This window comes from Mustela lutreola, chromosome 1, assembly GCF_030435805.1.
Source record: "Mustela lutreola isolate mMusLut2 chromosome 1, mMusLut2.pri, whole genome shotgun sequence".
In the NCBI taxonomy this organism is placed as follows: domain Eukaryota; kingdom Metazoa; phylum Chordata; class Mammalia; order Carnivora; family Mustelidae; genus Mustela; species Mustela lutreola.
Genome location: NC_081290.1, coordinates 285,970,698 through 285,997,883, shown reverse-complemented (window position 1 = coordinate 285,997,883; position 27,186 = coordinate 285,970,698). Strand labels below are relative to the sequence as shown.

Genomic DNA, 27,186 nt, shown 5'->3' with positions numbered 1-27,186 from the left:
GCAGTAACACATTACCGGAAATTTATCAAAAACACCCTCGACGTATCATCTCTCAGTCCCGGGGGTCAGAAGTCCAGCGGCTAGACTGGGTCCTCACATCAGGGCCTCACAAGGCCAAAGTCAAGTTGTCAGGGCCAGGCTCACTCATGGGCTGGCTAGGGCTGCGGTCTCTGTTTCTTGCTGGATGTCGACCAGGGGTCATTCTCAGCTCCTAGAGACCACCACATTCCTTCCCTCGCGGCCCCGTCCGTCATCAAAGCCAGCAAGGGCGCACTGAACCTCTCTCGTGCTTCCAGTGAGACTCTTCAAAAGGCAGCCAGATGCTTCCAACCTCTCCAGCTTCTCCCTCCGCCATATCTCTTTCCCTGTAAGGGCTCCTGTGAGCATACTGGATGCATCAGATTACCCAGGACACTCTTACTTTAAGATCAGCTGATTAGTAACTTTGGTTACATCTGCAAATCCCTTTTGCCAGCTATCCTACCTTAACCACCCGTGTAATGCTGGGAGGCTGCTGGGAGGTTGAAGGTACCAGGAACCAGAATTCCGCCTCCACAGGAAAGAAAGCTGATCGGTGGCTCAGCTCAGGTCATGATCCCGGGGTCCTGGGATCAAGTCCCACATCGGGCTCCTTGCTCAGCGGGGAGCCTGCTACTCTTTCTGCCTGCCTCTCCCTTGGTTTGAGCTTGTGCACTCGCTCACTCTCTCTGGCAAATAAAATCTTTATTTAAAAAAAAAAAATTTTTAAGAAAAAGATTACATCCTTCTTAGGTGGGAAAGGAACAAAGGACTTGAAATTATTGTTCCATCAATATCTTTTTTTTTTTTTTAAGATTTTATTTATTTGACGGAGAGAGATCCCAAGTAGGCAGAGAAGCAGGCAGAGAGAGAGAGGAGGAAGCAGGCTCCCGGCTGAGCAGAGAGCCCGATGCGGGACTCGATCCCGGGAACTCGAGATCATGACCCGAGCCGAAGGCAGCAGCTCAACCCACTGAGCCACCCAGGTGCCCAATATTTTAATTCTTATCAAAATTTGGTCATTGTCCATCCCCCTCCATTCACTCTTATCTATTATTTTTACTCTTTTATTTATCTTAGGTTTCCTTCCAGCTGATTAAAATGGACTCATTTCCTGAGTTTCATTGCAATCAATCAATAAATGTCTGCAAACCCAAACGATGAGCTACTTACGCTTTTTTTCTGAGGCCCTTTAAAGTAAATACGTGTGTTGGTCATCTACTGCTGCATAACAAATAATCCCCAAACTTCTTGGTTTAAAAGAACATCAGTGACCTGTCACGTTTTCTTAGACTGGAACCTGAATGCAGCTTGGCCAGGGGCCTCCAAGACTGAGTCTCCCGCAGGCTGCAGTTGAGGGGTCCGTCAGGGCTGCACCCATCTCGAGGCTCAGTCAGTGGCTGTCGGCTGGATTCAGTTCCTCAGGAGCTGTTGAACTGAGGGCCTTGGTTCCCTGCCATGTGGTCCTCTCCCTGGGGCAGCTCACGCCAGAGCAGCCAGCTTCATCAGAGCAGGCAAGAGAGAAAAGCCAGAGAAAGAGAGAGAGAGAGAGGACTAACAAGGTAGAAGTCATATCCCGTCTAGCCCAGTCCCTTCACCCTTGCTGCGTTCACTGGTGAGATGCGAGTCACCGGGGTCAGCCCACCTTCAAGGGGAGGGGCTCTGTGGGGGTCATCTTAGATGGATGCCTGCCGGGGTGCCTGGCTGTCTCAGTTAAGTGACTGACTCTTGACTTCAGCTGGGGTTGTGGTCTTGAGGGCCTGGGAGCAAGCCCCAAGCTGGGCTCTGGCTCAGCGCAGAGTCTTCTTGGAGATTCTCTCCCTCTCCTCTGCCCCTCCGCTCACTCTCACACTCCCTCTCTCTCTCTCTAAAAAGAAGGATGCCTGCTGCAATAGATGACAAGGCTTTAACATTAATTCCTGTGCCCATAAGTTCATCTCCCACACAATTATCTGTCCTCATGTCCATCCTGTGCGCCAAGACAGCTGTCACTGCCCCTCGCTGGCGGATGAAGGGGGGGTGCCCAGTGGCATTCCGGCTGAGGTGGCTTCACCCAGTGGGCTAGAAGCTCCATGTCTGAACACAGCCCTGGCCAGTCATTCACTCCGTCGCTGAGCACAGGAACCCCAGGCAGGAGAGGAAGGAGGAGCGGGTGGGCAGGCCACAGCACACCAGGCCTGAGGCAAGGCTGCACTGGGCCCCGGCACGGCTGGGATTGTAAAACGAGACCTACCCCGAGGCGGCACCGGGCAAAGTCAGAGCCGGTAGTGTGCAGAGTAGATGAGAAAGGGAGTGCCTGGCCCAACTCCAGGCAAGAAAACAAACCTGAGATTCACCAGGACAGCGGCCTCCTCGCTCCCTGCTCCCCGTCCACTCACGGAATTGAAAAGCCCACCCACCAGCACACAGCTGTTTCCAATGTCTCTTTGTTGCCAGTGCTCCCCGGAAGCTGCAGTGGAGAAAGCGTCCTCTTGGTGGGGACACTGACTCGGGCTCAGCCCAAGGATCCAAGGATCGCTTCATGCCTCTCACACCAGGGCCGCTGCTGGAGGCTTACACCAACAACAGAGAGCATTTTCTCCCAAGACCCCCAACCGGGGGTGGCTTGAAACTTGGTTTGAATGTCAGAAATGTCCCCTCGGTTCCCAAACACGTGCCGGGGAGTAGAGGGGGTGCTCTGTGACTTTGGGCAAGGTGTCAGGCAACTGATTTCACCGGGAGATTAGTGGGCACTTCCTGGTGAGGCTGCAGGGGTGTAGGGGAGATCCCAAGAGGGGCCCAAATGTCCTTGCAGCCTGGAGACACCCTCCATCACAGGTCGGACTCCCTGGGCCTGCTCTAGATGCTTCTGGGTCATGTTCCTTGCCTTCCTGGCTACCTCCGGCCCACCGCCCACCACGGGGCGGGGCTCCCCGTTAGCCACACGGGCAGTGAGCACGCGCCCACATCAGTCTTTCTAGAGGTGGCTTTGCTGCATCCGTTCACTCATCCCTCCTACGGAGCACGGACACATGCAGGACAGGCCTGGGCACCATCCAGGAACACCGAAGGTGCTCGGCGCTCGTTCACGTCTGACCTCGTATCCCTCCACAGCTCCGACCTCGTGAGCTCAGTGGCGCCTTGCTGGGCCTCGGTTTCCGCACGCGTAACGTGGGGTCAACGAGACAGTGCAGACTCCCAGGAGTGCAGGGAGAAGGGACGCACAACAGGGCCTCAGTCCCCGTCCCCACTCTTCCCCCAACGTCCCTGTAGTACACGTCTGTGAGAAACGACAGCGTCTGAAGGTCACAAAGGACTCCCAAGGCCCGTCTCACTCTTTGTCTCAAAACTACCGCTGAGGACAAGGCAGCAATTATCTCCCTGGTGTACGTGGGGAAACTGAGGCTCAGAAAGGCCACGCATTCCGTCCGCGGTCACACGGTGGTTGGGACACAGGGGCTGCCAAGCCTGGCCAGAGCCAGGGAGAGCCGAGCCTGGGGCCATCTGCAGGGGCGCTGGTGAGCTACCCCCTCCGCAGCGCCCTGGGGACAACCCCCTCTGGAAAAACCAGATACTTCCCAGTCCAGGCTGCCCCTGCTATTTTCAGTTCTCTCACATGTGACCCAAGCAACAAGAATCCGGGGAGACCCAGATCATCTGTCCTGTTGGGAACTGAATTGCCTGGGGTGGCAGCCAAAGGAGGGATTGGGGGGGGGGGGGGCTGGGGGTCAGTGGGGCAGGGGCAGGCGAGCATGGAGCTGAAGGCCATGCCTGGAGCGCAGGGTTGCAGTGAAGGCCTGAGGGGAGCCCGGGGTGCAGTCCCTGGCATGGAGTTGGAGTAGCTTGTCCAGATGCGAGTGGAGAAGCAGGTCAGCGATGGGAAAGAAGCCATAGAAGGCACATTCCCAGCTGACAGTAACGGGCTCGGTTCCGGTGGGAACCTCGAACCAGAAGCCCCTCTAGGGGTGAGGAAGCCGGGTGTTCCCACAACTGCCCCGCAACACTGGCCGTTGGCTGGGGCCGCTCGAGGGCGCGGTCCTGGAGGCACCAGCCTGCTTAGATCCGGGAGCCCGGATGCTACCACCCCACTGGCAGCCGCTGTGACGGGCACGCACACCCCTGCTCGCTGGGCGCCCCGTGTGCCGGCTCCGGGTGCAGCCAGCAGCACCAGGCCAGGCCCTCTCTCTCCCGGAGGGGGTGTCCCATCAAGGAGATGGGCAACGAGGAGAGCGCGCGGGGATGTCGGGAGCCCACAGGGCATTCTGCACAAAGGGGCGAAGGACGGACGGAGGACACAAAGGAGTGTGTGGGAGCCGGGGGATGGGCCTCAGCCGTAGGAAGAGATGAAATGCCAAGCCCGCTCAGGCCAAGAAGCCAGGTCCACTTGTGGGAATGCCCAGGACAGGAAAGTGCACGGAGACAGGTTAGGGGAGTCAAAGCCTGGAAGAGGAAGGGTGTACACGGACTGCTAATGGGCTCGAAGTTTCTTTTGGGGTGATGAAAGCGTTCCGGAACCAGTCAGCTGTGGTAGCTGCACAACCGTGTGAATATACTAAAAACCGCCAAACTCTATGCCTTTAAAAGGGTGCTTGGTGGTGGCTCAATCAGTTAAGCATCTGACTCTTGGTCTGGGCTCTGGTCATGGTCTTGGGATCAGGAGATCAAGCCCCGCACCTGAGATTCTCTCCCTCCCTCTGCAACCCTCCCCCTGCTCTTGCTCTCTCCCTCTCAAAAGAAATAAATTAAAGGGTCAATTTTATAGTAGGTGAATTATATCTCCATTCTAGAAAGCACACCCATAGTGGGGCCATCTTCAGATGAGATGGTCAGGGAGGGCTTCTGGGAGGAGGTGACATTTTAGTTGAGTTCTGAAGGAGAAGAAGGAGCTGGTCACAGAGTGGGGCAGGAGGTGGCGCAGCACGTAGGTGACAGCAGGCTGAGGACAGGGACCTTGAGAGGAGGGGTCTGAGGCAAAGTGAGGGGGAAGCAGCAGACCCGCCTGGCCGGGCTTCCATACTGAGGGGTACAGATCTCACTCTAAAAGCAAGGCAGGCTGCTGGAGGATCTAGGCAGGGGAGAGAGACTCAATGGGTTTGTGCTTTTGAAGGGTGGTGGGCTGGCATTGGGGTGGTGGATTAGAGGGAGCAGGAGGCAGCCCCCCCCCCCACCAACATCAGGAGACCAGAGGCCTCCTGGGAATCACTTGGGACTAGTGCTGGGGGCTTCCTGGCACGAATGTGTTCTCACTCCTGGGCCTTAAGAGGGCTGTGGGTGGGAAACCCTGTTCTGGGTGGACATCTGCATCCCTGCCCTTCGATGATGAATCCTAGGCAGAGAGAGAAAAGGCTAGGGGTGCCACAGCACAGAAATGGAGCGCTGCAGAAGCCCACCTCAGGGCTGCGGGGAAGGCGAAAGTGGATGAGCAAGAGACCGTGGGGCAGGGGTGGAGGCAGACCCCACAACCACCTGGAAAACAGCTTGGACTCTGAGCTCGCAGCCAGGCCAGCCTCAGCTGGTCCCAGGACCAAGGGGCAGAGCCCAGAACCAGGAAACCCAATGCTTGGGGTCTCGAAGGGCAGGTCCCTGGACTCCAGGCCAAGGAGGCACTTGTGGTCATCCAGGCTGGAGAGGGCTGGTCCTGCCTTGACCTGCAAGAGTCCAAGCCAGGCTAGAGGACCTGGAGGTTTATGGTCAAGATTTGCTTTGTGGGGTAGAGGAGAAGCCCTCATCCATCTCCAGTGACCAATCAATGGACCATACAAGCCCCTCAGAAATTCAGCAGCATCCCGGCAGCTAGACCCAAGCAGTGGCTCAGAGCTGGCTGGGCATGCCACCCTGGAGACACTCACCCTGCATCAAACAGCGAAGCAGTGTACAACCCAGCAACAGTACATGGTGGTCCTCCTTGCTGCTCTCTTCTGACCTCTGCAGTCTGGCAATGGGGGCCTAGAAAGACCAAGACCCCCAAGCATTTCATGCTCTGATCTTTGGCTCTGCTTGTTCGCCTTAAAGAATGATCGGCTGCGAGCTATCGTCAACCCTTTGACTCCCGAGCAGATGTTTCTGCTGCTGCTTAGCCAGTAGGGCCTGAAGGCATTTTGGGGAAGAAGGAATGCTGAGGCTATAGTATTCTGATCTCCCAAAATGCCCCATTAAAAATGCACAGAGCGCCTAAGATAGCAAAACTCAAAACTCACGGACACCAGCCGCAGTGCAACTAGGCAGCTAGGCACCAGAACGTGCAAGTGGGTAGGGACAGAGCGCCAAGGGCCGCAACCCGACGTGCCATCAGCCATGGCAGGAGAGGCCAGGGAGGGGGGTCAGCCAGGCCTGCTGGGCCTGAAAAGTGGAGGACCTCCGGGTCCCTGAGAGATACTCACTGGCGAGCTTGGTGGCCCCATCAGCTGCAGGAGAGGAGTCAGTAACTAGAGGCGGACACACAGGCTTCCATCTGCAGTGAGTGCAAGGAAGCAGGAGCAGGGGCCCGGTGCTGGAGCAGTCTGGGCCCCGTGAACTCTGGGGCTAATGAAGTGAAACCTCCTTACAGGACAAAGCCCTGCACTGAGAAGAAACTGCCAGGGAAAGCTTCCAATGGACAGGGACCAGGGAGAGTGAAGCAGAGGCCCAGATAAGAGGCACAGTTTACAGCCCACCTCTTCTGAATATTCATAAAAACTCATCTTCCTGGGAGAAACCCGAGCAGCAGAAAAGAACTATAGTCAAAACCCACACGGGGAACGCCTGGGGGGCTCAGTCGGTTAAGCGTCTGCCTTTGGCTCAGGTCAGGATCCCGGGGTCCTGAGATGGAGCCCCACGTCGGGCTCCCTGCTCAGCAGGGAGTCTGCCTCTCTCTCTCCCACGGTTCTCTCTCTCTCTCTCACCCTCTCTCTCTCTTTTTTTTTTTTTTTAAAGATTTTATTTATTTATTTGTCAGAGAGAGAGTGAGCGAGAGCGAGTACAGGCAGACAGAGTGGAAGGCAGAGTCAGAGGGAGAAGCAGGCCCCCTGCGGAGCAAGGAGCCCGATGCAGGACTCGATCCCAGGACGCTGGGATCATGACCTGAGCTGAAGGCAGCTGCTTAACCAACTGAGCCACCCAGGCGTCCCTCACCCTCTCTCAAATAAATAAATAAAGTCTTTAAAACACACACGGAAAAACACTGTATTAAAGAGAGGGTGAGGAAAAGTGATAACCCCCGGAAGACACGCTGCAAAGACATGCCCTCCGAACAGATAAAAACTATACATTTGCTATTTCAAAAGTTTTACATGCCCAGAGCTTAGCTGATCTTCTCACTGGAAGTCTGTACTTTAACCCCTTCTGCCATGTCCCCTGCCCTGCTCCCCCCACCTCTGGCGACCATCATTCTGTTCTATTTCTGCGACTTTGTTTTTCTTACAATTCTGCAGGTAGACGAGATCACATCTTAATTTGTCTCTCTCTGCCTGATTGATGTCACTCAGCCTAATGTCCTCCAGGTCCATCCACACTGTCGTAACTGGCAGGATTCCGCTTTGTTTTTTTGTTTTGTTTTGTTTTGTTTTATGGCTGAACAATGTCTGTTATTTTAGAGAGAAAGAAATATTGTGACCGACAGCCTGAGCAAGAATGAGAACAAACGCAAAAGTGAAGCAAGTGGAAATAGGAAAATCTGGAAGGAGGTGGCAGAACCAAAAAGAATTAAAACCAGAGAGGAATCTAAGAAGTGAGAGCTGAATCAGAAAGGAACCGAGATGAGCCAACAGGTAGCACAGACAAGGGTTAAGGAAAACAAGAAACCTTATGAATCAAAACAAAACCTTGAGACAAAATTATAGACACAGAAAACGGGCAAAGAAGATCCAAGAGATGCGTAAGAGGAATCCCACAAAGAAAGCTAGCAACGGAACAGAGCAAGTATCAAAATCTATAATTCGTGAAATTAAATAAAATCTTAATGACGTAACAGAAGAGCACACCACCCAGAGTAGGAAACCAATTGACAAAGACCAGAAACATAAGTGACTGTGGATGTTATATAAGGTCATGAAGGCAACCACAGAAACGAGTATCGTAAATACAAAAAATATGCACTAAAATAGAAAAAAGAGACAGAGGGTATGCCAGTGCGGTGGGCTGAATGTTTGTGTCCCCCCCCGCACAAATTCCTGTGTTGAAGCCCTTGACTCTGCCGTGTGGTATTTGGAGACAGGCCCTCGGGGGTGGTGAGGGTTACATGGGGTCATGTGGGGGGGGTGCCGTGCAGCAATCAGTGCCATCTGTGCCCACATGAGGGCACAGCGAGATGGCAGTGATCCAAAGGCCAGGATAAAAGCTCTCACCAGAGACCAAGGTGCTGTCAACCTTGCTCTAGGAGTCCCAGCCTCTAGGAGTCCCCAGTCCCCTAGAACTGTGTGTTCTAGGCCACCGGCCTATGGTGCTTGGTCACGGTATCCCCGGCTAACACGGGGTTGTCTGATACACACCACATGCCACTGCCACTCCTTCTAAGGTTGAGAACGGCATGTCCCAGAATCACCTTCTCTGAATGGTTCCTAGTAAGGCTTTACCAATAAGAGGCATTTTCAAAAGATGTGTAAGTTATCTGTAAAGCAGAATTCTCTAGCCATTGTGCCAACCAGATACAACAGCTTCACAGATGTCTCTGGGAGCTTCCGTTTGGCTCTGGGTAGGAGTGAGCAGTGGGTCTCCACACCTCTCCCAGGCTCCTCCCTCCTACCCCTAGTGACCAAAGGTGGTTGCCTCTGGACCACTCCCTGACCTGTGTGTCCCCTCTGCTCCAGCGTCCCACGTCAAAGTGAACAGTGACTGTTTCCCTGATCTTCTGGGATTTCCAGACCTTTATCCAAAGCTCTTATTCAGAGAAGCCCCGGTTTCTATAGTAAAGCCTTAACTTCTGGAATACCTGGAGAGACTCTGTTTTCTTGATCAAACTCAGATGGATACTTTCTGTAATAGGAGTCAGATCTGGAGATGAGATTCTGAAATGTGGTCTCCGGCCTGATTCCATTTAAAGGCACCCAACTACCAGAGGGGACTGGGACACCCGTGTTCACGCACCCAGGGAGCCAAAACAATTACTTAAACAATCACCATGAGCCCCATGGAGGTTGTGCGGCCGCACCTAGCAGACTCTAAGCCAACGCCGGGTGATAACCCAGAGAGACTGAAGAAAAGACCCGCAGATAGCAATGGAGATGTAGGTTTACTGGGGGGCTTTCAGGACCGGGTGTCTGGGAACGGGACAGAGAGCATCCACGACAGGCAACCTCGGTGGGAACCTGCGAGCAGCAAGCTTCCATAGTGAAGCCACTCTCTGTGGCCCTCCCTCCTTGACGGCCAGCGCTCCAAGATCAAGGCCTGCCACCCGATGTTCTTTGTCAAAGGGAGATGCTCTGGATTGGCCACTTCCGGAGCCCCTGACCTTGAAGGCTGAATAATACGTACTTCTCCACATCCTGCTTGGTGGGAATTTGGTGGGAGCATGGGAGCTGTCATTTCTCAAGTCAGCGATGAACGGGGGTGTTCACGGTGTGCTCTGCCCAACGAGGCTTCCAGCACGTACCAGAGGATCAAGCGACAACCTTTGCCTTGACAGTGACAATCACGCCCCACAGCGTGTACGTGACCTGGAGTTGGTGGGCCTCTTCCGACTGCAGAGGAACATGAGGAGGGGAGAAAAAAACGAGCCCAAGGCATTAACTCTTCAGTGCACGGCCAAGGTGAAGCATCAGAACACTTCCACGACTGCCTGAAAAAAGCCCCCATCTCTTATAGCCACAGGAGATTTCTGAAAATCCAAACCCAAATTCTGACCCGGTGGGGGCGGCTGAACTCCACATGACACGACCATTTCAACTCGTGGCCACGCGCCCCTCCTCAGTTACATGAGGGCATCAAATGGGGAAGAGGGGAGCCTTGAACACTGGAATGAATTCATTTGGAAAGACTCCAATGCAGCTGAAGACGCTGGATGACCCAATTCCACAGAAACTCTCTTGCTGATCAAAGCAGCCCTGTCCTTTTTCGAAGGTCATTAACTTGAGGAAACTATAAGGGTTACTCCTGCGTTGACATGTCCTCAAGAGCCCACCTCTACCTCCTGCATCTAGATCTGCACCTACCTCCAAACCTCAGAACAGTCCGGGAGCATGGCAACAAAATATCTGACCCAGGAAGACATACTATGCACCAGAATTGGACAGGTGCTTTCCATTCCCATTGGCGGGAACTTCAAGAATATGTATGGGAACAGCCCCTACCCCCAGGGTGTTGGACCAAAGTGGGAGAAACGTAATGTTGGGGCTTCCCAGGAATGGGCTTCCAGAACTCACTGGAGATGACAGAGCCCCATGCAGCCCATGGCCAGGGAGCCAAGGAGGACGTAATTGCCATAAGAAGAAGAGTAATAACCAGAAAAGCTTGACCCATGGTGATCTTTGACGATGGCTACTGGATGGTGAAGTATGTGAGAGCAAAATGTTTGGTTTAATCACACAAAAGTGCTGAGAGTCAGCCATTTGTTACCTGAATGACTATAATTTAACATAATTCACAAACAGATGAGCAGCCCTACTGAGACCTTCCTCAACTGGAATAAGCCAGACCCGTCTAGATCTGATCAACAGACTGGCCTGAATCACTATGGTATTGAATCCCGACCCCTTTTCCAGGCCCCAGATTTTATGGAGCCCCCTGAGAAAGGACCCTGCTTGTCTACCAAAAATGTATAATGTACAGATCTCCTTGCCTTCCCCCCAAAAGGCCATTTACTTGGGCAGTTGTAACGGAGAAAAGGAAGGATCCAGATGTGTGAGGGGTAGAGTAGAGCACCCTGGGTCTGAGCCGATGTGAATTCTGGGAAACTCACATCACCCCTGTGGTCCTCTTTATGGAGGTCAAGCGATGAACAGGGTTCTGATACTGACCCATCTCATACCAAGCTCCGTGGGTCCTCCAAGTCCCCATGTGCTCATCCCCCTTGTTCTGGAAAGCAGGGTGGCACAGACCATCTCAGCCGGTGGTGGTTCCCTGGCTGGCAGGGGAGGGCTGTTGTAACAGAAATGGCTGAGTGGAATCCCCCAGAACTGCTTCTCTCTCCCCACCCCCACACACAAAATAGAAAACCAAAAGGAATATTGTGGACTCGATCAGTGGTGAATTCAGTTTCACACGTTCTTCCAGACGTGGGGGGTCTCCATCAGAGCAAATCAACATGCTCCCAACACCCAGCAAATCCTTTTTCCCCAAACTCATTATTTATAAAACACAAGCAAATGGGAATCTTGTTTCCACTGGGCAGCGACAATAGTACCCCTGCCCCATCTTCCCCTGGGCCCGTTAACTCTCCAGCCCTGCGTCATGACCTTGCACTCTGGGACTTGGGGACCTTGCCACTCCACAGGACAACACACTGACTCAGGGTACTGATGACACTGTGCAGCTCGGACCTAATGAGCCAGAGGCATAAATACTCTAGAAATCGCGGTGAGACATGTGCCTACCAGCAGGTGGGACATGGACCCCACAAAAGGCAAGGGTCTGCGAGCTCAGAGAAACGGCTAGTGCTACAGTTGTCTAGGGTGCACAGCGGTATCTCCTCCAAGAGGAAGTACCAGCCGCTGGACCAGACGGCTTCTACGACGAAGCAAGCAGCATGATGCCTAATGGGCCTCTTTAGCCTCTTTTATGCCATGGGCCCTCCCAGCTGATGCCTGCCGGGTCCGAGCGGGGTCCTGGACAAGAGAAGGCTCTATGGTTCGTCCAGGCGGCCGTGTCCACTTCTCCACAGCTGGGGCCGAGTGACCCAACAGACAGTAGACAGCTATGACTCTGCAGCCCTGGAGAGGTGGTCGGAGGGTGTCCAGAAGCGGCTATACGGACCGAATTTTCAATGACGCCCCTGGATTTTCATTTAACTTGGAGCGATGGTCAGAAATAAGGGTCTACACTGCCTTGTTGGCGGCGTCTGATGGAGGGTGAGGGACTCGGGAGAAACAAGATTGGTCACAGAAGGTCTGGGGAAGACTCTCTTCTAGTGGGCACCAAGCGGGCAGAGAGAGATTTGGGTCCCACATAAAGCCTCCCTAAAGGCCAGCCTCACAGAGGAGACTCCCAACAATCAGATGCACCAGATGACCGGCCCCGATGTGTCCCCAGCCTGTGTCCCCAGCTGCCCTGCTTTGCATGGGCTCAGCAGGACCCTAGTATGCCATCTAGGCTCTGAACCAAGAGGCAGCAAAGGGTCCCACTATGCTGTCTGGCATGGCTGATCCTGGTTCCAAGCAGAAACTGGGAACCTACCAGGCAGTAGGGAGCATACACCCTCAGAACTCCCAGGTCCTGGTAGGCATGCGGGGGAAACTCCAGCAACCCAAGAGGTAGGCCCCTGAGGTCATGGAACCTTCAAAGATGCAGGTTTATAGCCCCTCGCCAAAGAACCCAGCCAAGCCGAGATGAGTGCAGAAGGCCAAGGGAATGGTCTGGACAGGTAGAGGAAAAGGAAGTCTCACCTGCTTCGTCCGAGCTGCAGGAACAAGGGCTACTGTGGGTGTGGATGTGCTCTTCCCCCTCTCCCCTTCCTGTTCTAGCTCATAGGAAATGTGTTCATAGTGGCTGCCCAGTGTCTAGTGTTCAAGTTACAAGATCCAGAAGGGATATGACACAGGTAGAAGGAGTGAACACCACCCAGACATGGATAAGGGGCCGAAAGGAGTTTGGATCTGCTCTTCTGGAAGGAGGGTCAGTGTGTCCTTGGTTGTTAAGGACAGCTGGGTTCTATCAGGTAGGATAGCACTGTTTCTTTGTTCAAAAGTAAAGTACAGGTCACCACAATGAGAGCCCACCTCGCACCCATCAGGAGGCGCTCGGAAAACAATGGGAAATGCCACGTGTTGGCCAAGACGTGGAGAAGCAGCCTCTGCTGGGGGACTTTGGGAGGATGAAAACAGCGCAGGGAGTCCTCTAAAGTGTCAAACTAGAATCATCATAGGGTCTAGCAATTCCGCTTCCAGAATATCCCCAAAGGGACTGAAAGCAGGTGTCAAAGAGACATTTGCAAAGAGATACTTGGTGTGTCCGTGGCAGCAGGATGGGCAACGGCCAACCACGGGAGCAAACCAAGTATCCCTCCGTGAATGAGAGGACAAGCAAAATGTGGTCCATCCCGGCACCGGAACAGTATCAGCCTTAAAAAGGAAGGACATTCTGACACCTGCTATGACACAGATGGACATGAGGACCCTAACTGGTGTGAAACAAGCCAGTCATAAAAGGACATATACTGTGTGATCCCACTTCTGTGAGGTTTCCTAGAGTCGTGAAATTCACAGAAAGTAGGACAACGGGTGCCAGGGGGATGGCGGGACTGGAGGGTGAATGGTTCGTGGTCACAGCGTTTCTATTCTGCAGGACAGAGTTCTGGAGACAGTACAATGAATGTAGCTCAAGCCACAGAACTGGGCACCAAAAAATGATCAAAATGGCAAATTTTATGTTAGGTGCATTTCACCACCATGTTTTGAATATCCTGGAACTTAAAACTTCCTGAAAAGAAAAAAAGATGACTTGAGGGACACCTGGGTGGTGCAGCTGGTTAAGGGATTTCAGGGCCATGAAATCGACCCCGCACTGGGCTCCACACTCAGCTCGGAGTCTGCTTGGGTTTCTCTCTCCCTCTGCTCCTCCCCTGCTCCATACTCACTCTCTCTCTCTCTCCTCCTCTGTCTCTAAAATAAATAAATAAATCTTCTTTAAAAAATGGAAAAGAAGACTTGACACACATACACACAACCAATGTGATCTGTTCATCTGGCAGATGGAACCAGGCTTCAGGGAAAATTCCAGATCAAACAGATGTACCAGAAGCCAAACAATCTTGAGTTTTCTCTGGAAAATACCTACTTATGCCAGAAAGCTTAGGAACCGTGGCCTCCCACAAACAGAAGACACCAGCTCACCCAGACCTGAGAAGACACTACGATTCTGCACTAGCCCCAGGGAAAACCGTAACCAGCTTGATGTGGGCACCAGCACACACTTTCAGTGTATTTGTATGTATGCATGACACAAGCATAGATGGGAATGCAGAACATGACCTTGGGACTTAGTGCAACAGGAGGCTGCTCCCCCAAAGCAAAAAAACAACTGAACATCCCCTTGAGGGTCTGACGGCCAGCTTGACTGCTGGTCTCAGCCTATCTCCTCACCCTCCAGCCACCTGCCCTAGGCTCCTGTCTGGGTCTGCAGGTGTTGACTGTCACAATGAGCCAATGACAGAGGCTGAGGCCAGGGTGGGCTGAAGACTAGACCCCCTTGAACAAGGTGGGGACTTCTCATGACTCCTTTCCTCCTCGGCTAGCTTCCCCACTGCCTTGTAGTGCTTCCTGAGATCATCACCCAAGTCAACTGCTTACCCTGTCCCAAAATTTTAAGTACAGTTAAAGTGGAGGAGAATCACAGGGAGGCCAGGCCAGAGTTGCCAGAAGCCTGCCCCAAGTCCAGGCCATGGGGAGGGAGAGAAGTGCGAAGTTGGGAAATTTCTGGGCCTTAGGGAAGTGAGGAATTGGAAACTAGGTAGAGAGTATCCAACTGGAAAGATGGGAAACTGGCCAAGATGCTGTGCCCACAAGCATCCTGACCTTGAGCTCCAGGAGGCAGCACTTCACCTGGGGGGCCAGGGGGCTGGAGGCGGCACCCACCTCCCCAGCCTCATCACACACACCTTCACACTCCTGCCCTCAGGCCGACCTTTCTGTTCTGCTAATACACCAAATCCTTACTACCTCAGGGCCTTTGCACCTGCTGTTCTCATCCTGGATGCTGCAGGTCTTACTCAAGCAGAAAGAGCTTCCAAGGCACTGACCTTGCTCAAAAGTGCTGCTACCACCTGTATTACTTCTGGATGGCTGCAGCAACAAAGGACCACAAACCCAGGGGCTTAAAACAACAAACATCTCTTCTCTTTAGTTCTAGAGATCAGAAACCTAAAACCAAGAAGGAGGCAGGGCCTGTCCCTTCTGGAGCACCTAGAGGAGACCCCATTTCCTTGTCTTTTACAACCTTTAGGAGCCACCTGCATTCTTTAGCTCGAGGTTCCTTTTCATATTCCTCCGACCTTGTTCATTAGTCATCACTAATGATGATTCTCCCCACTGACTCTGGTCATCACACCTCCCACCTCATCTCCCCCACCAACCCCAGGGATCACACATCACTCTGAGCCTCCTGCCTCCGTCTTATAGAGACCGTGTCACCACACGGTCTCACCCAGATGATCCAGGATTTTCTCCCATCTCAAGATCCTTAGCTTTATCACCTCTGCAAAGTCTCGTTTGCTTCGTAAGGTCACAAACTGTCAGACCTGGGTATTTGGATGTCACTATTTTAGGCTCACATTAATTACATCTCCCCGCCCTCTCGCCACATCATTCTCGATCCCCATCCTTGCTAATTCTCTGCACTGCATGGATCTCACTCGGAATTTCTGTGTTGTTTCTTCTATGAGCCCTTCCCCTCCTCCTGTTCTGATTTATCCACCATTTCTTCCCAGCACCATTGTCGGTGTTCGGTAAATATGTGTTAAATGTAGATAAGAATGGATGGATGGGTGGACGGATGGAGGAACAAATGCATGAATGAAGAAATGAATAATCGCCCACATGCAAGACAAAGGAGTAGGTAGGCTTCTGCACAGATTCCCGAGGTGCACTTTCCATCACTGAGAGTCCGCCTGGTTGGAGAAGGGGGAGAGGAGGAGGGAACCCACTCACCCCTGCCCATCAGGAAAGCCAACTAGACCTCAGAGAGACCTTTTTTTTTTAATCTCCAGAGCTGAAACCAAAAGGGCAAAGGGGTTAGCCCAGGAGATGCAGACCAAATCTACACTGGCCTTCTCTTGGAGGATCTTAGTCAAGGGGAAGAGAACAGGTCCTAGAGCACATGGTCCTAAGGAACCAGCCTATGACCATAAGAAGCGACACAGCACTGGCATGTGCCCCCAAAGTGGATGAACCTTGAAGACTTTTACTGAATGGAATAAACAAGATAAGAAAGGCAACTAAGTGTGTGATTCCACTTCTATGAAATGTCCAAAACAGGCAAATCCCCGGAGACAGACAGTAGATGCCTGGTCACCAGGGACTGGGGAGGGGGATGTGGAGTGACTGCTCATGGGTACCACGTTTCTTTTGAGGGTGACAGATTGTTCCCGAAGGAGCCTGTGGTGATGGCTACACAACTTTGTGAAGGTACTAAAACCACTGTGTGCTTTAGAGAAGTGAACTGTTTGGTATGTGAAATGTACCTCAGTAGCCCTCTGTGAAAAAAGAACCAGCCTCAAGAGCTGGAATGAAGGGTGACCAGAGCAAGGTATCAAGGTATCAACTGGTCACTGGTCCCTGTCCCCCCCCCCAACTCCATGGGACAACTGAGGGAACTGAGGCCCAGTTTCCTCGGTTCATCAGAAGCGAAGCCAGGACGAGATCCTGGGGCTCTGGATCGTTCCTCCTCAATCCCCACACCTCCCCGCCCAGTACCGGGCCTGCAGAGGCAGAACCGGGCCCTGGCTCAGGCTCTGCAGTGGGAACGCGGGGGCCCGAGGGGGACACAGAGCTGCTCCCTGCGTCCGTTTCCTCACTTCCACAGCCCGGGCACCTTGCCAGCAGGGATCACGATCTGTCTCATTCATCAGTGGATTCCCTGAGCATAGCACAGGGCCTGGCACTCAGTCGGTGTTCAGGACGTGCATGCTGAATGAATCTGTAAAACAGGGGATGCCGTGAGGACTGAATGATGGAACTAAGGCAGGCCCTGGCTCACAGGATGCAGGAGGGGGCAGCTGGGGTTGTCAGTCAGCCCTGCACCTGTCCTCCAAGCACATGGCACAAATGGCAGCAGAAAAGTGAAGTCATCACAAGGAGGGCCACGTCCTGGGCCCGGAGGGGCTATTCACAGCTGCCTGGCAGCTGGGGTCTCATCTACCCCAACTCACCTGTGCCGCATGCCTCCCTACCCCAGGGCCTTTGCTCGTGCCATTTTCTCTGCTAGGGATGCCTCCCTTCCAGTTCTCACCGGAGTCATCCCTGCCCGACATTCCCATGGGCTCCATCATCTGCTCCTCAAAGAAATCATCCTGATCTACTTGGCCCCCTGTCCAGGTGTGCTTTTACACCTGTTTGCGCCATCTGACTCTGAGCCGCCCTGCCTGACTTCTATTCCCTGAGGGCACAGACTGTCAGGTTCATCGGCCTGGGCCCCAGTGCCTGGCACTTAGCATATGCTCAGTAAATATCTGCTGTGGTAGAATATTCCGTTGGGGGCTGGGCAACCTCGTGGGGTCGGAGGGACCACGGGAGGAGCCACAGGCTGTTCCACACCCCACCCTTCATCCAGGAGCAGCTGGGCAATGGTGGACCCCAGATGGGCGCTGTCGTGAGCTAGCTCTGCCAGAACCCGCCTCCTGCCCCTAGGGACCCCAGCGGAGGAGGGTCCTGGCCTGCACCCCCGGGAGGGGGCGTAGGGTAGGGTGTGGCGGGCCCCGTGGCAGGGGACCATTAAAAATAAAGTTCCTCTCTACTAGGAGGAGGGCAGGGTAGGAGCAGCTCAGAGCATGAGGACAGGATGTGAGAGAGCAGGGACCATGGCTGTGTGACCTCAGCACGGTCCTCCACTTTGTGGTGGGAGGGTGGGCATGAACGGGTGAGTGCCGCCAGGCCCACACACAGAGCCTGAGGCCACGGGTTCCACGCCAGCCCAGCTGGGGGCCCTCTCACTGTCCCTGCAGGAGCCCGGCCTCCAGACCTGTCCCCCTCGCCCTGACATGCTGCTCCACGTGGGGACAGCAGCTGGGGACACTGGGTGGCGAGAGGACCCCAGCAAACTCAGCCCAAGGATGGCATTCCCATTTACAAGCACCTCTCCTTAGTTTTGAAAGAAACAAATTTCCAGACCAAATAAGGCGTGGACCTCAGAGCTGCTGCCTTCACACGATTCCTTTTAAGTGTCCAAAAGCAATTACACTTGGAACTTGCCTGGATTCGGCCTCCCCCGGCCTCCCCCACCCCCACCTCCCCACGTAAACAAGCAGCCCAGCTGGGCCCCAGCTGGCCTGCCCCAAGAGGAGGGGAGGGTCACCACTGCTCCCTGCCCAGGCTCCCTCTCGGCCAGGCGGCCAGGCGTGGCCAAGAGCTTCAGCGTCCTAGAGCCCTCCCCTCCCGCTTGCCTTAAAGGCCCCAGAGGACCAGCCGCACCCTGCGGGGAACAAACGCACTCTGCGGTGGCACGTGGGCAGGGACATCGGGTTCCTCCAGGGGCCGGAGGCCTGGAGCTCCCAGGGCAGGTGCAAGGGAAGCTCTATTTCTGGGTCCTCTTCCAGATGCCCACCCCACCCCAAGCTGGGCACCATTTGCTCCCACAGGGAAAGCACTGCGGGGAATTCCCTTGGGCTCCAGGGGGCATGAGAAAGTTGGTATAGGGCAAGGGGCGGGGGCCTTCCCTAGGAAGCCACTCTGCACCACCCCCGACTTCGCAGCCACCCCTGAGACTCCTGCATCGCCCCCTCAAGCTTTGGCTCACTGCCCCAGGACCCTGAGAAGGCTCAAAAGGTGGGGGCAAGCCTGACTCATCCCCCGCGGAGCAGGCAAGCACAGCCCGCCACCCGCACCGCCCCCCCATCCCCAGGCAAGCGCTGTGATTTTCCGCTTGCGCCATCTGATTGCTATTAGGGCCAGGGAAAGGGGGTTCCCAGTTCCATACACCAGCAGGGGGCCCTAGGCAGATTCCAGGTGGGAAGGGGGATGGGGTGGCCCCTGGGTGGCTCCACTGTCCTGCTGCTCAGCCTACCTCTCAAAAGTGCCTGCAACTCTCTCTCCAGGGAGCCCTCGCCTCACTACCTCCTGGCTCCTCTGTATCAGGCCCTGAATAGGAGGCGACTTGCCCCTCCTGGGGCTGCATGCCCCGAAATGCCCAGCGGGAGCAGAAGGAAGGAACCAAGCAAGTGCCCAGCCCTGTGCTTTCTCCGGGGCAGCCCCGAGGAGCTGCGGGACCGAGGGAGAGGAACAGCTGGACTCCGGCAGCAGTGCTCCTGCCAACATGACGTCACCAGGCAGGGAGATGAGTTCCCAGTGAGGCTGGGGGGGGCGGGGGGGCTCCTGAGCGGGGCATTCCTTCCCGAAGCTTCATCCCAGCCCTGGCTCAGCCCCTCCTCCTCCCCTTCCCCCTCCCTCCAGGCCTGGAATTGGGTTTGGGGCGGGTTCTGCTCCCCAAGCCATCTCCTCCGCAGGCAGGCAGGCAAGGGCTGTCCTCGACTCTGAGCTTGCCTTTTCCGAGGCTCCAGGCCGTGCTCGGAGCTGGCCTGCTGCCCCGGGGATCCGCGGCCAGGGGCGAGTGTCGTGCTCCGCGAAGGAAAGACCTCAGAAGGTCAGGACAGTTGCAGGTAGCTGTGCCGGGGGCGGGCGGGCCGCGGCCCAGGGGAGGGCTTTCTGGCTACCAGGGCTGCAGGGCGAAGGCCGGGCGGGGAGGGAGAACGAGGTGGGTGCTGTCAGGGCACTCGGCCCCCAGACATCACGTGGCTGCGAGTAGGAACCCTGAGGCTCCAGAGATGACTCGGGCACACTCCCGTGGCTCTGAGAGTCCCTGTCCTGGCGGCAGTGCCCGACCCCCACACCCTCCTCTACTTCCAACTCCTGCTCTGTCCTCCTGACTGGGGGTGGGGGGGTCCCGCTCTGTCCCCAGCCCCACCCACGCCAGCCATCCAAGTCTGCTTTCTGGAAGGGCGGGAAGGAACACCCAGCCGGCCGCGTCCCAAGCGCAGAGAGAGGGCTCTCCCATGCCCGCCAGCGAGCTCGCTGCACGGCCGCCCTTCAGCGGCGCGGAGCTTGGGCACAGAAGGCGGAGCAGCTGCATCCCATCCTCCCAGGAGACAGCCCCCGGTGTCCCCAGATTAGCCTCCTCCAGCTGAGCCGTGAGCAGGGGACCCCAGCCTCCCTGTGGTGGGGCGCAGCCGGCGACAGCTGGGAACAGAGGGGCTGGGAAGAAGGGTTGGGGGCTTGCAGTCTGGCTATGCCCACCTGGGCCTTCCGGAGGACAGCCTCACCTGTCCCCGGCAAGTGTGGGGGCGGGTTGGGGGAGGTGGGCTGAAAGAGGAGGTGGACAGGTGGCCAGAGCCCTCGGAGGCCTGGCGCTTGGGAGGGAGGGTCAGAAGTGCACGGAGCCGGCAGCTTTTGTCCTCTGCTTTAGCAGAAGCCGGATCCCAGCCCGAGGAGCGCACACACTCACCCGTGCTCACACACGTGCCACACAAACGTCGCACACGTATCTTCTCAAAGCCCTTCTGGGCTCCCTTGGCTTCTAGATCTCTGTAGGGGGCACGAGCCCTTCGGACTGCCCCAGGCAAGGCAGGAGAAAAGCTCAGAGACACACTAGGGACACCTACCTATGGAAGCGACCCGCAGAGGTGAGCTGGGGGCCCTTACTTCGTGCCTGGCCCCAGCCGGCCACCCTTGGGGGTCATCTGGGTATCGGCGGGGGGTCCACCTGGCTGAGGAGAAACGACGAGGCTGGCGGCCGGACATGCGCGACGGCCCAGGCCCGGGGGGGGCATCCAACCAGGAGGACCGCCAGGGGGACTGGGAGCACTGTGAGCGGGGGGCACAGGGGACCAGCAAGGCCGGGGGCGAAGCCGGTAGCCCGCAGGCAGGCAGAGCTTGGGCAAGCCCCAGCGCGCAGGGAAGGCCCGTCCGAGGCGGCTGGGCCAGTGGCCCGGCTGGAGGGGGTGTGGGCTCTAGATGCGCACTCAGTGGCCCGCACTGGACACGCCCACGTCCTCTGGAGTACAAGGGCTCCCGCCCCGCTGTCACCGCATGCCGCGCTGTGACCCACACGCCAGGCACACGCACACCTGCCCACACCACGGGGCACATGGCCGCGCTGTCCGAGAGAGGGGTCGCAGGCCACCATTGGCCACCCTTCCCCGCCCGACGACAGGAGCGCCTGCCTGGGTCCCACGCTGGCTCAGGGAGCGGAGGGACACGTGCCACGGCGGGCCGGGAAGAACTTCTGGGGGATGCTGGCCGAGGAGCCCAGCGTTCCCTCTGGAGAGGAGGGCATGGCCAGTGGCCTACAGCTTGGCCTCAGCTTCTCCAACCACACAGTGGGACAGCTCCGTGCTTGTCTGCTGGGGCAGGGCTCAAATTGGGGAGCGGGAGTCCATTCAAAGGGGACCTGGGGCACATGGAGCCAGAAGCTCTGCCTGGCCAGGATGGAGCTATCTCCGTCAGGTGGGGATGCCCCCCTCATGGCTGTCACCCCTCCCAGGCCTCCTGACCTGGGGCCGCCGCTTAGTATGCTGCCCTTCCTCCGGCCTGGGGCCAGGGCTGCTTCGGGGCTCTCCTGGCCAACTCCCTCCACCTGTTCTTCCTCTGCAGCCCCTCGGGGCTCAACGATACGCAAATCTCCCGGGCTACAGTGGGCACAGGTGTTACCGAGGGGACCCCTGGGCAGGTGGCCACACCTCCCTGAGCCTCGGAGGCCCCGTCATAGGGGAACGATGATCCCTGCTTCCTAGCCAGTAACAAGGACCGCAGGGGGCAATAGCCACTGGCTGGCTGGCGTGGTGTCCAGCTTCTGGCTGAGAGTCGCTGTCCCAGGGGTGATGGTGGGGTCAGTGATGCTGACGGCTGACCAGGCTGTCCTGCCTTGCAGTCACCTACTGTGGGAAGACCCTGCACCGTAGCGCGTTACAAACACGGGGCCTGACCCTACGGCTGGGACTGCCTGCCGGGAAGCCCTGAGCCCCCGTGGGCTGGCACAAAGGACGTGCAAGGCCAATGCGCGTGAGCATAACTGCCCAAAAGCCACCTGGCTTCAGAAATCACACAGACCAAGCAAGAAGGGGTGAGGCCAGAGGCTTCTCCCCCAGCAAGCAGCAGTAAGCATCTTGGCCGTGACAAAGACGTGAACGAGGAGCCTGGGCAGGAGGGGGCAGTGTGTACAGACATGACCCACCCTGGACCCCGCAGGACCACCCTGTGCCCACGTAGAGCCCACCTCTCAGGCAGCCAGGTGCCTGCTTGCTGGCCTGTCCTCTAAGGAGACAGCTGTGGGGGCTGGGGCAGGGGCGCTGGAAGGTGGAGGGGCCTTCTAGGCGGGTGGGGAACACCGCTGCCCTGACGCCACCCCTTCTGCCTTTGCCAGGAGAAGTGTGCGGGCCAGCGCACAGAGAGCAGAGCCGTGAGAAGTCTGGACTCGCCAGGCCTGGAGATGGTGGGGAACTGTTCCTGGGAGACCCATCCGGGCAGCCGGAGTAAGGCAAGTGCTGCTGGGCAGCAGAGGGGGCTCCAGGCACGGTGGGGCAGGGTGGGGTGGCAGAGGAGGGGTGGGGTGGCAGAGGCGGGCTCAGCCCAGCGTCCCCTCCCCCTGCACTCTGCCACACAGACCAATCCTCTGTCTCAGGACACACTGGTGGGCAGGAGACCCTCTGGGCGATGTGCCCCAGCCCTGCTCCCAGGGCCCCCCGGTCGCCAGCATCCCCAGCAGCCTCAAATCCCTTCGCCGTGCATACCCTGTGTGAGCCGTTTCTCCCTCGAGCAGCCTTGTTCCGTCTCTTCCCTGAAGAGATGGGGGTCAGCTATATCCCAGGGCCAGGCCCTGCCAGGAGACCCGGAGGAGCGGGCTCCAAGGCGTCCCTGAAGCCATGGGCCCCACAGAGCATCACAGGTGCTGGGCCACCCTGCCCAAGCTGCTGAAGGCCAGGGTCTGGTAGTCATGGTTTACGTTTCGGCACCGGCTGTGGCCAAGACCCCAACAAGGCATCAAGCCAACCCACCCCTTCTGCCCTTGCCAGCCCCCTACTTCTCTGAGCTCCTGGAAAACTCCGGAGCCCCCTTCTCAATCCTGGGCAAAGCTCGCTCCACATTGGAAGGCCCTTCTGAGTTCATCCGGTACAACTTCCTCCACATCAGAGAAAACGGAGGCTCACGACAGCACGGTACCTCGACTGGGATGAGCCCAGAGGTCGGAACAGAGCCTGGACTCTTGCCCAGGGCCTGTGGCCCTCGGTCTTCTCCCTTGGTGACCACTGTAGAGCAGCAGCCACGGGAGGAAGAGACGGGACCGGCTGGGGAGAAGTCTCCAGAAATCCCCAGAGAAAAGGCAGAGCCCAGGGAGGGGAGCCGGGCTGAGAAGAGGCATTTTCCAAGGCCGCATGTGGCTGGGGTGGTAGCTACACGCCCAGTGACTCACCAGCCCTCCCGCTCTGACTCCGGGGAGGGGAGGGAACTGCAGACTTTTTCCAGCCTGTGAGGAGCTCTGAGAGATCCCTCGGCATGGGCTTGTCTGGGCACTGGGTCTTGGGGACCACTGCTCCGCGGCCCAAAGTGGTCAAAGCCACCAAGAGGAAAGGCTGAGCAAAGAGCGAGCTAAGGGGTTTGGAGGCTGACGGACAGAGATGCTGAGCCAACAAGCGCGCCTGGTATAGAAGACCCCCTTCGCGTGCTTGCCTGGACCTCACAGTCTCCCCGAAGTCTCGCCAACACCTCCAGTCTCTGCTTGCAGACTCCCTTGACAGAACCCCCTCCCCCCGTTATGGGGTACCTGGCAAAGCTGAGGACCATCTGGAAGGCGGTGGAATGTTCCAGCCTCAAAAACCTTTCCGTTTGTTTCCTCTTGGGGAAAGTCCTGAGCAATGGGAACCGATAGCCCGCCTGACTGGGGGCGGGGGGGGTGTCTGCCGGGGACTAGGGTGGGGGTGTCAGGCCCAGGCTCTGTGGGAGGGAGTGCTGGATGGACTAGTGACGTCTGCCCGGCCGAAGGAGGGGAGTGCTCTCCTGTGCTCTGCGCAGCCCTGTCGCTTGGAATGGGAGCTCAAAGTGACAGCCTGAGAAGGAATCCAGCTTGTGGATGTGTGATGTTTGGCCCACACGATGTTTTTAAATGCGAACATTTAAAGATCAGGGGAGTTCACATCACGATGTAGGGTTTCCTGGCTTCTCTGGGGAGGGGGGAAGGATGACGGACGGGCCACTCAGCCCACGGTCCCGTGTCCGCTGCCCCCTCCCGCCCCCCAGCACCCACCAGCTGGACAGAGCAGCTGCCACTGTGCTCGGGACAGGTGCTGCTGTGTGCACGCCCCCCAAACCAGTGTCTTGCTCCGGGCCCGGGTTCACGCATTCATCCCCGGCCCAGACCCTGCAGGCAAGATAGCCCCGTGCCCTCGGTCGGCCAGACTGTTCGAGCATCAGAATGCCTCCCCAGAGCACCACAAGTCTCCACCTCCCGGAGGGGGGGGCTGGGCCACACCCAGATCCCTCACGATCCAGACACCCAGGGTCACCCCAGCCCTGCAGGGGTCACTTCTACATCCCTCTGTCTCTCTGATCCCGCGACAGGGCAGGCTCCCACTCCAGTGAGGGCCAGGGTCCACCTTTTCAATTATTTTATTCTACTTTTTTGAAATAAATATTTTCACATTTTGGTGTGAAAACTGGCAAATGCACAGAAAATTTGCACGGACAGTGCAGTGCAGACGTGTGTGTCCTTCACCAGCAGGTGGCCTTTGGCGCCTGTGTTTTCTCTTGATGCCTCCCAAGACAGACTCTTTCCCAGAACTGTTGGAAAGTAAATTGCAGACATCAAGCCCCCTTTTACCCCGAATAGCCTGGGGCCTCTGAGAACAAGGAGCTTCCCGTACAGGGCCACAGGGCATCTTCCGACTCAGAAAATCTAACGCTGGTGCAGCACGAGGATACCCGGCGCAGGCGAGCGTTTCCCCGTCACCCCGCTAGCAGCCTTCACAGTGACCCGTAGGGCCGCTCTGAAATCTAGGTGTCGTATCTACTGGCCATGGCTCACCACGGTCCCTCAACCTGGAAAGGTTCTTCCGTGGTTCGTATCTTTCGTGACACAGACACCTCTGGACGAGTCTCTTCCCACAGGTGGGCCGTCCCGGGCCTCTATTCTGTCTGACGGTCTCTGCTCTGGCTCCTACAGGCCGCGAGCTGCAGACTTGGGGACACAGAGCAGGGGCACTAGGTGGGAGCAGGGCTGTCTTCTGCTCTAGTTCCAGCCAGTTCGTTGGCTTCACCCCCGTGATCAGCTGGGACACAGGTGCAGGTCTGGGGGCGGGGCCCGGCCCGCATCACAGGTGTCTCCCCCTCTGCACCCGCCCAGATGTGTCCTGACATGAGTGAGGCCCCCGAGCTCTACAGCCGCGGCTTCCTGACCATCAAGCAGATCACCATGCTGCCGCCGCCCGCCATCATGAACTACATCTTCCTGCTCCTCTGTCTGTGCGGCCTGGTGGGCAACGGGCTGGTCCTCTGGTTTTTCGGCTTCTCCATCAAGCGGAGCCCCTTCTCTGTGTACTTCCTGCACCTGGCCGGCGCCGATGTCGGCTACCTCTTCAGCAAGGCTGTGTTTTCCATCCTGAACACGGGCGGCTTCCTGGGCACATTCGCCGACTACGTCCGCGCCGTGACCAGGGTCGTGGGGCTCTGCACGTTCGTGGCCGGCGTGAGCCTCCTGCCCGCCGTGAGCTCGGAGCGCTGCCTGTCCGTCGTCTTCCCCGTCTGGTACTGGCGCCGCCGGCCCAAGCGCCTGTCGGCCGTGGTGTGCGCCCTGCTCTGGACCCTGTCGCTTCTGGTCACCGGCGTCCACCACTACTGCTGCGTGTTCCTGGCCTCACGGGGCTCCGGCAGCGCCTGTGGGCGCATGGACACCTTCCTGGGCATCCTGCTGTTCCTCGTCTTCTGCCCGCTCATGGTGCTGCCCTGTCTGCTGCTCATCCTGCACGTGGAATGCCGGGCCCGGCGACGCCAGCGCTCTGCCAAGCTCAACCACGTCATCCTGGCCATGGTGTCCGTGTTTCTCGTGTCCTCCATCTACCTGGGGATCGACTGGTTCCTCTTCTGGGTCTTCCAGATCCCGGCCCCCTTCCCTGAGTACGTCACCGACCTCTGCATCTGCATCCACAGCAGCGCCAAGCCCGTCGTCTACTTCCTGGCGGGGAGGGACAAGTCCCAGCGGCTGTGGGAGCCTCTCCGGGTGGTCTTCCAGCGGGCCCTGCGGGACGGCGCCGAGCTGGGGGAAGCCGGGGGCGGCACGCCCAACACAGTCACCATGGAGATGCAGTGCCCCACCGGGAACGCGTCCTGAGAGGCAGGTGCCAGCTGGGCGGCAGGGGCCGTAGCCTCCGGAGATCCTCTGCTGCCGAGACAGGAGCTGGGCCGCGGCCACAGGGCCCAGGTGCAAGGCGGAAGGTCTGCTCTGGCTCCTCGTGCCTCCTTCTCCGTGGGCTGGAGGCTCTGGGGTGGCTGGCCGGGAGACCGAGCAGCCACCTACATGCAGGCCCTCTGGCCGGGCCAAGCTTCCCCTGCCATTCTCCTCCGTGGCCAGAAGCTGGTCAGCAAAGGAGGGGACGAGGGGTCAGCCAGCCCCCTCCCCCTCCTACCTCTTTCAATCAGGCCTCCTTGAAAGCAATGTAGCCAGCACCACTGCTCCCCCGCGGGGCTGCAGCTCTGCCCCCGTCAGGGCACCTGTTCGCTCCCTTCCGCCCCCTCAAGGCAGTACTGGCGAGCCAAGCTGAACGGACGGTGCTACCTGGAAGAGAGTTCCGGCTAACCTGCCTTGTAGTTCCGTCCTTCTGCACCCAACATCCCTGCCCTGAATCCTTTGGTGACTTTGATGGGGGAGTTTCCGGTCATGGCAAGCAGCTAGACGAGAAGCGGCCTCGGGCAGCTGGGGCAGGTCACTCTCAGTTCCGACTCCCTGCAGGCCAGCCCCTGGGCAGCCTCCCAGAGCACAGCATGTCCATGCTGCTGTGCACCTGGTTCTCGAACCTTGGCCCACTGTCCAGGAGTCTCTGGGCTCCACTCCTCACCCAGGAGTGGGCCCTGGCTCCACCTCCAAGCACAGGGGCCCTGTGTAGCCAATGCAAATTTTATAGAAGACAATAAATGTATATCAATAAACATTTTATAACGTGCACTGAGCAAGGCTTCCTGCCTTCTGTCCTGTCTGCACCTGCTCCACAGTGAGGCCCCGTCGGTGACGAACAGCCCACCCAGATGGTCGCCTTCCCAAGCTATGCCCCACCCACCCGACCTGCTCTGTCCTCTGGCATTTGTGCTCCTCTCCTGGCTGATCCGTCTACACCTCTGGGGAGCTCCCTCTCCCAAATGGTCCATCTACACCTCT

The 27,186-nt window shown here is 57.2% G+C and overlaps 2 protein-coding genes and 1 long non-coding RNA gene across 4 annotated transcripts in view; 2 read left to right on the top strand and 1 right to left on the bottom strand.

Annotated features, from left to right (window-relative positions):
• Positions 1-44: 44 nt before the first annotated feature.
• On the bottom strand, positions 45-3,578 carry LOC131816930 (uncharacterized). The gene is made up of 3 exons (XR_009348237.1): positions 2,344-3,578; positions 1,192-1,518; positions 45-377 (listed from the first exon to the last, which is right to left on the bottom strand). It is a non-coding gene; the product is annotated as an uncharacterized LOC131816930 (long non-coding RNA).
• An 18,272-nt stretch (positions 3,579-21,850) lies between these two features.
• MRGPRF (MAS related GPR family member F) lies at positions 21,851-26,980 on the top strand. 2 transcript variants are annotated; one of them, XM_059150079.1, is made up of 3 exons: positions 21,851-22,056; positions 22,192-22,302; positions 25,162-26,980. In XM_059150079.1, exons 1-3 carry the CDS (start codon positions 21,991-21,993, stop codon positions 26,143-26,145), a joined length of 1,161 nt encoding a protein of 386 aa, XP_059006062.1. In that variant the 5' UTR covers positions 21,851-21,990; the 3' UTR covers positions 26,146-26,980. The 2 variants fall into 2 exon arrangements, with proteins under 2 accessions (XP_059006062.1, XP_059006052.1); XM_059150069.1 differs by having other exon boundaries at positions 22,189-22,302.
• MRGPRD (MAS related GPR family member D) overlaps positions 22,199-27,186 on the top strand; it is an 18,752-nt gene continuing 13,764 nt past the window's right edge. The window contains exon 1 of the mRNA XM_059150099.1: positions 22,199-22,302. The gene's annotated coding sequence lies outside the window, so the exon portion shown is untranslated. The remainder of the gene's footprint in view (positions 22,303-27,186) is intronic.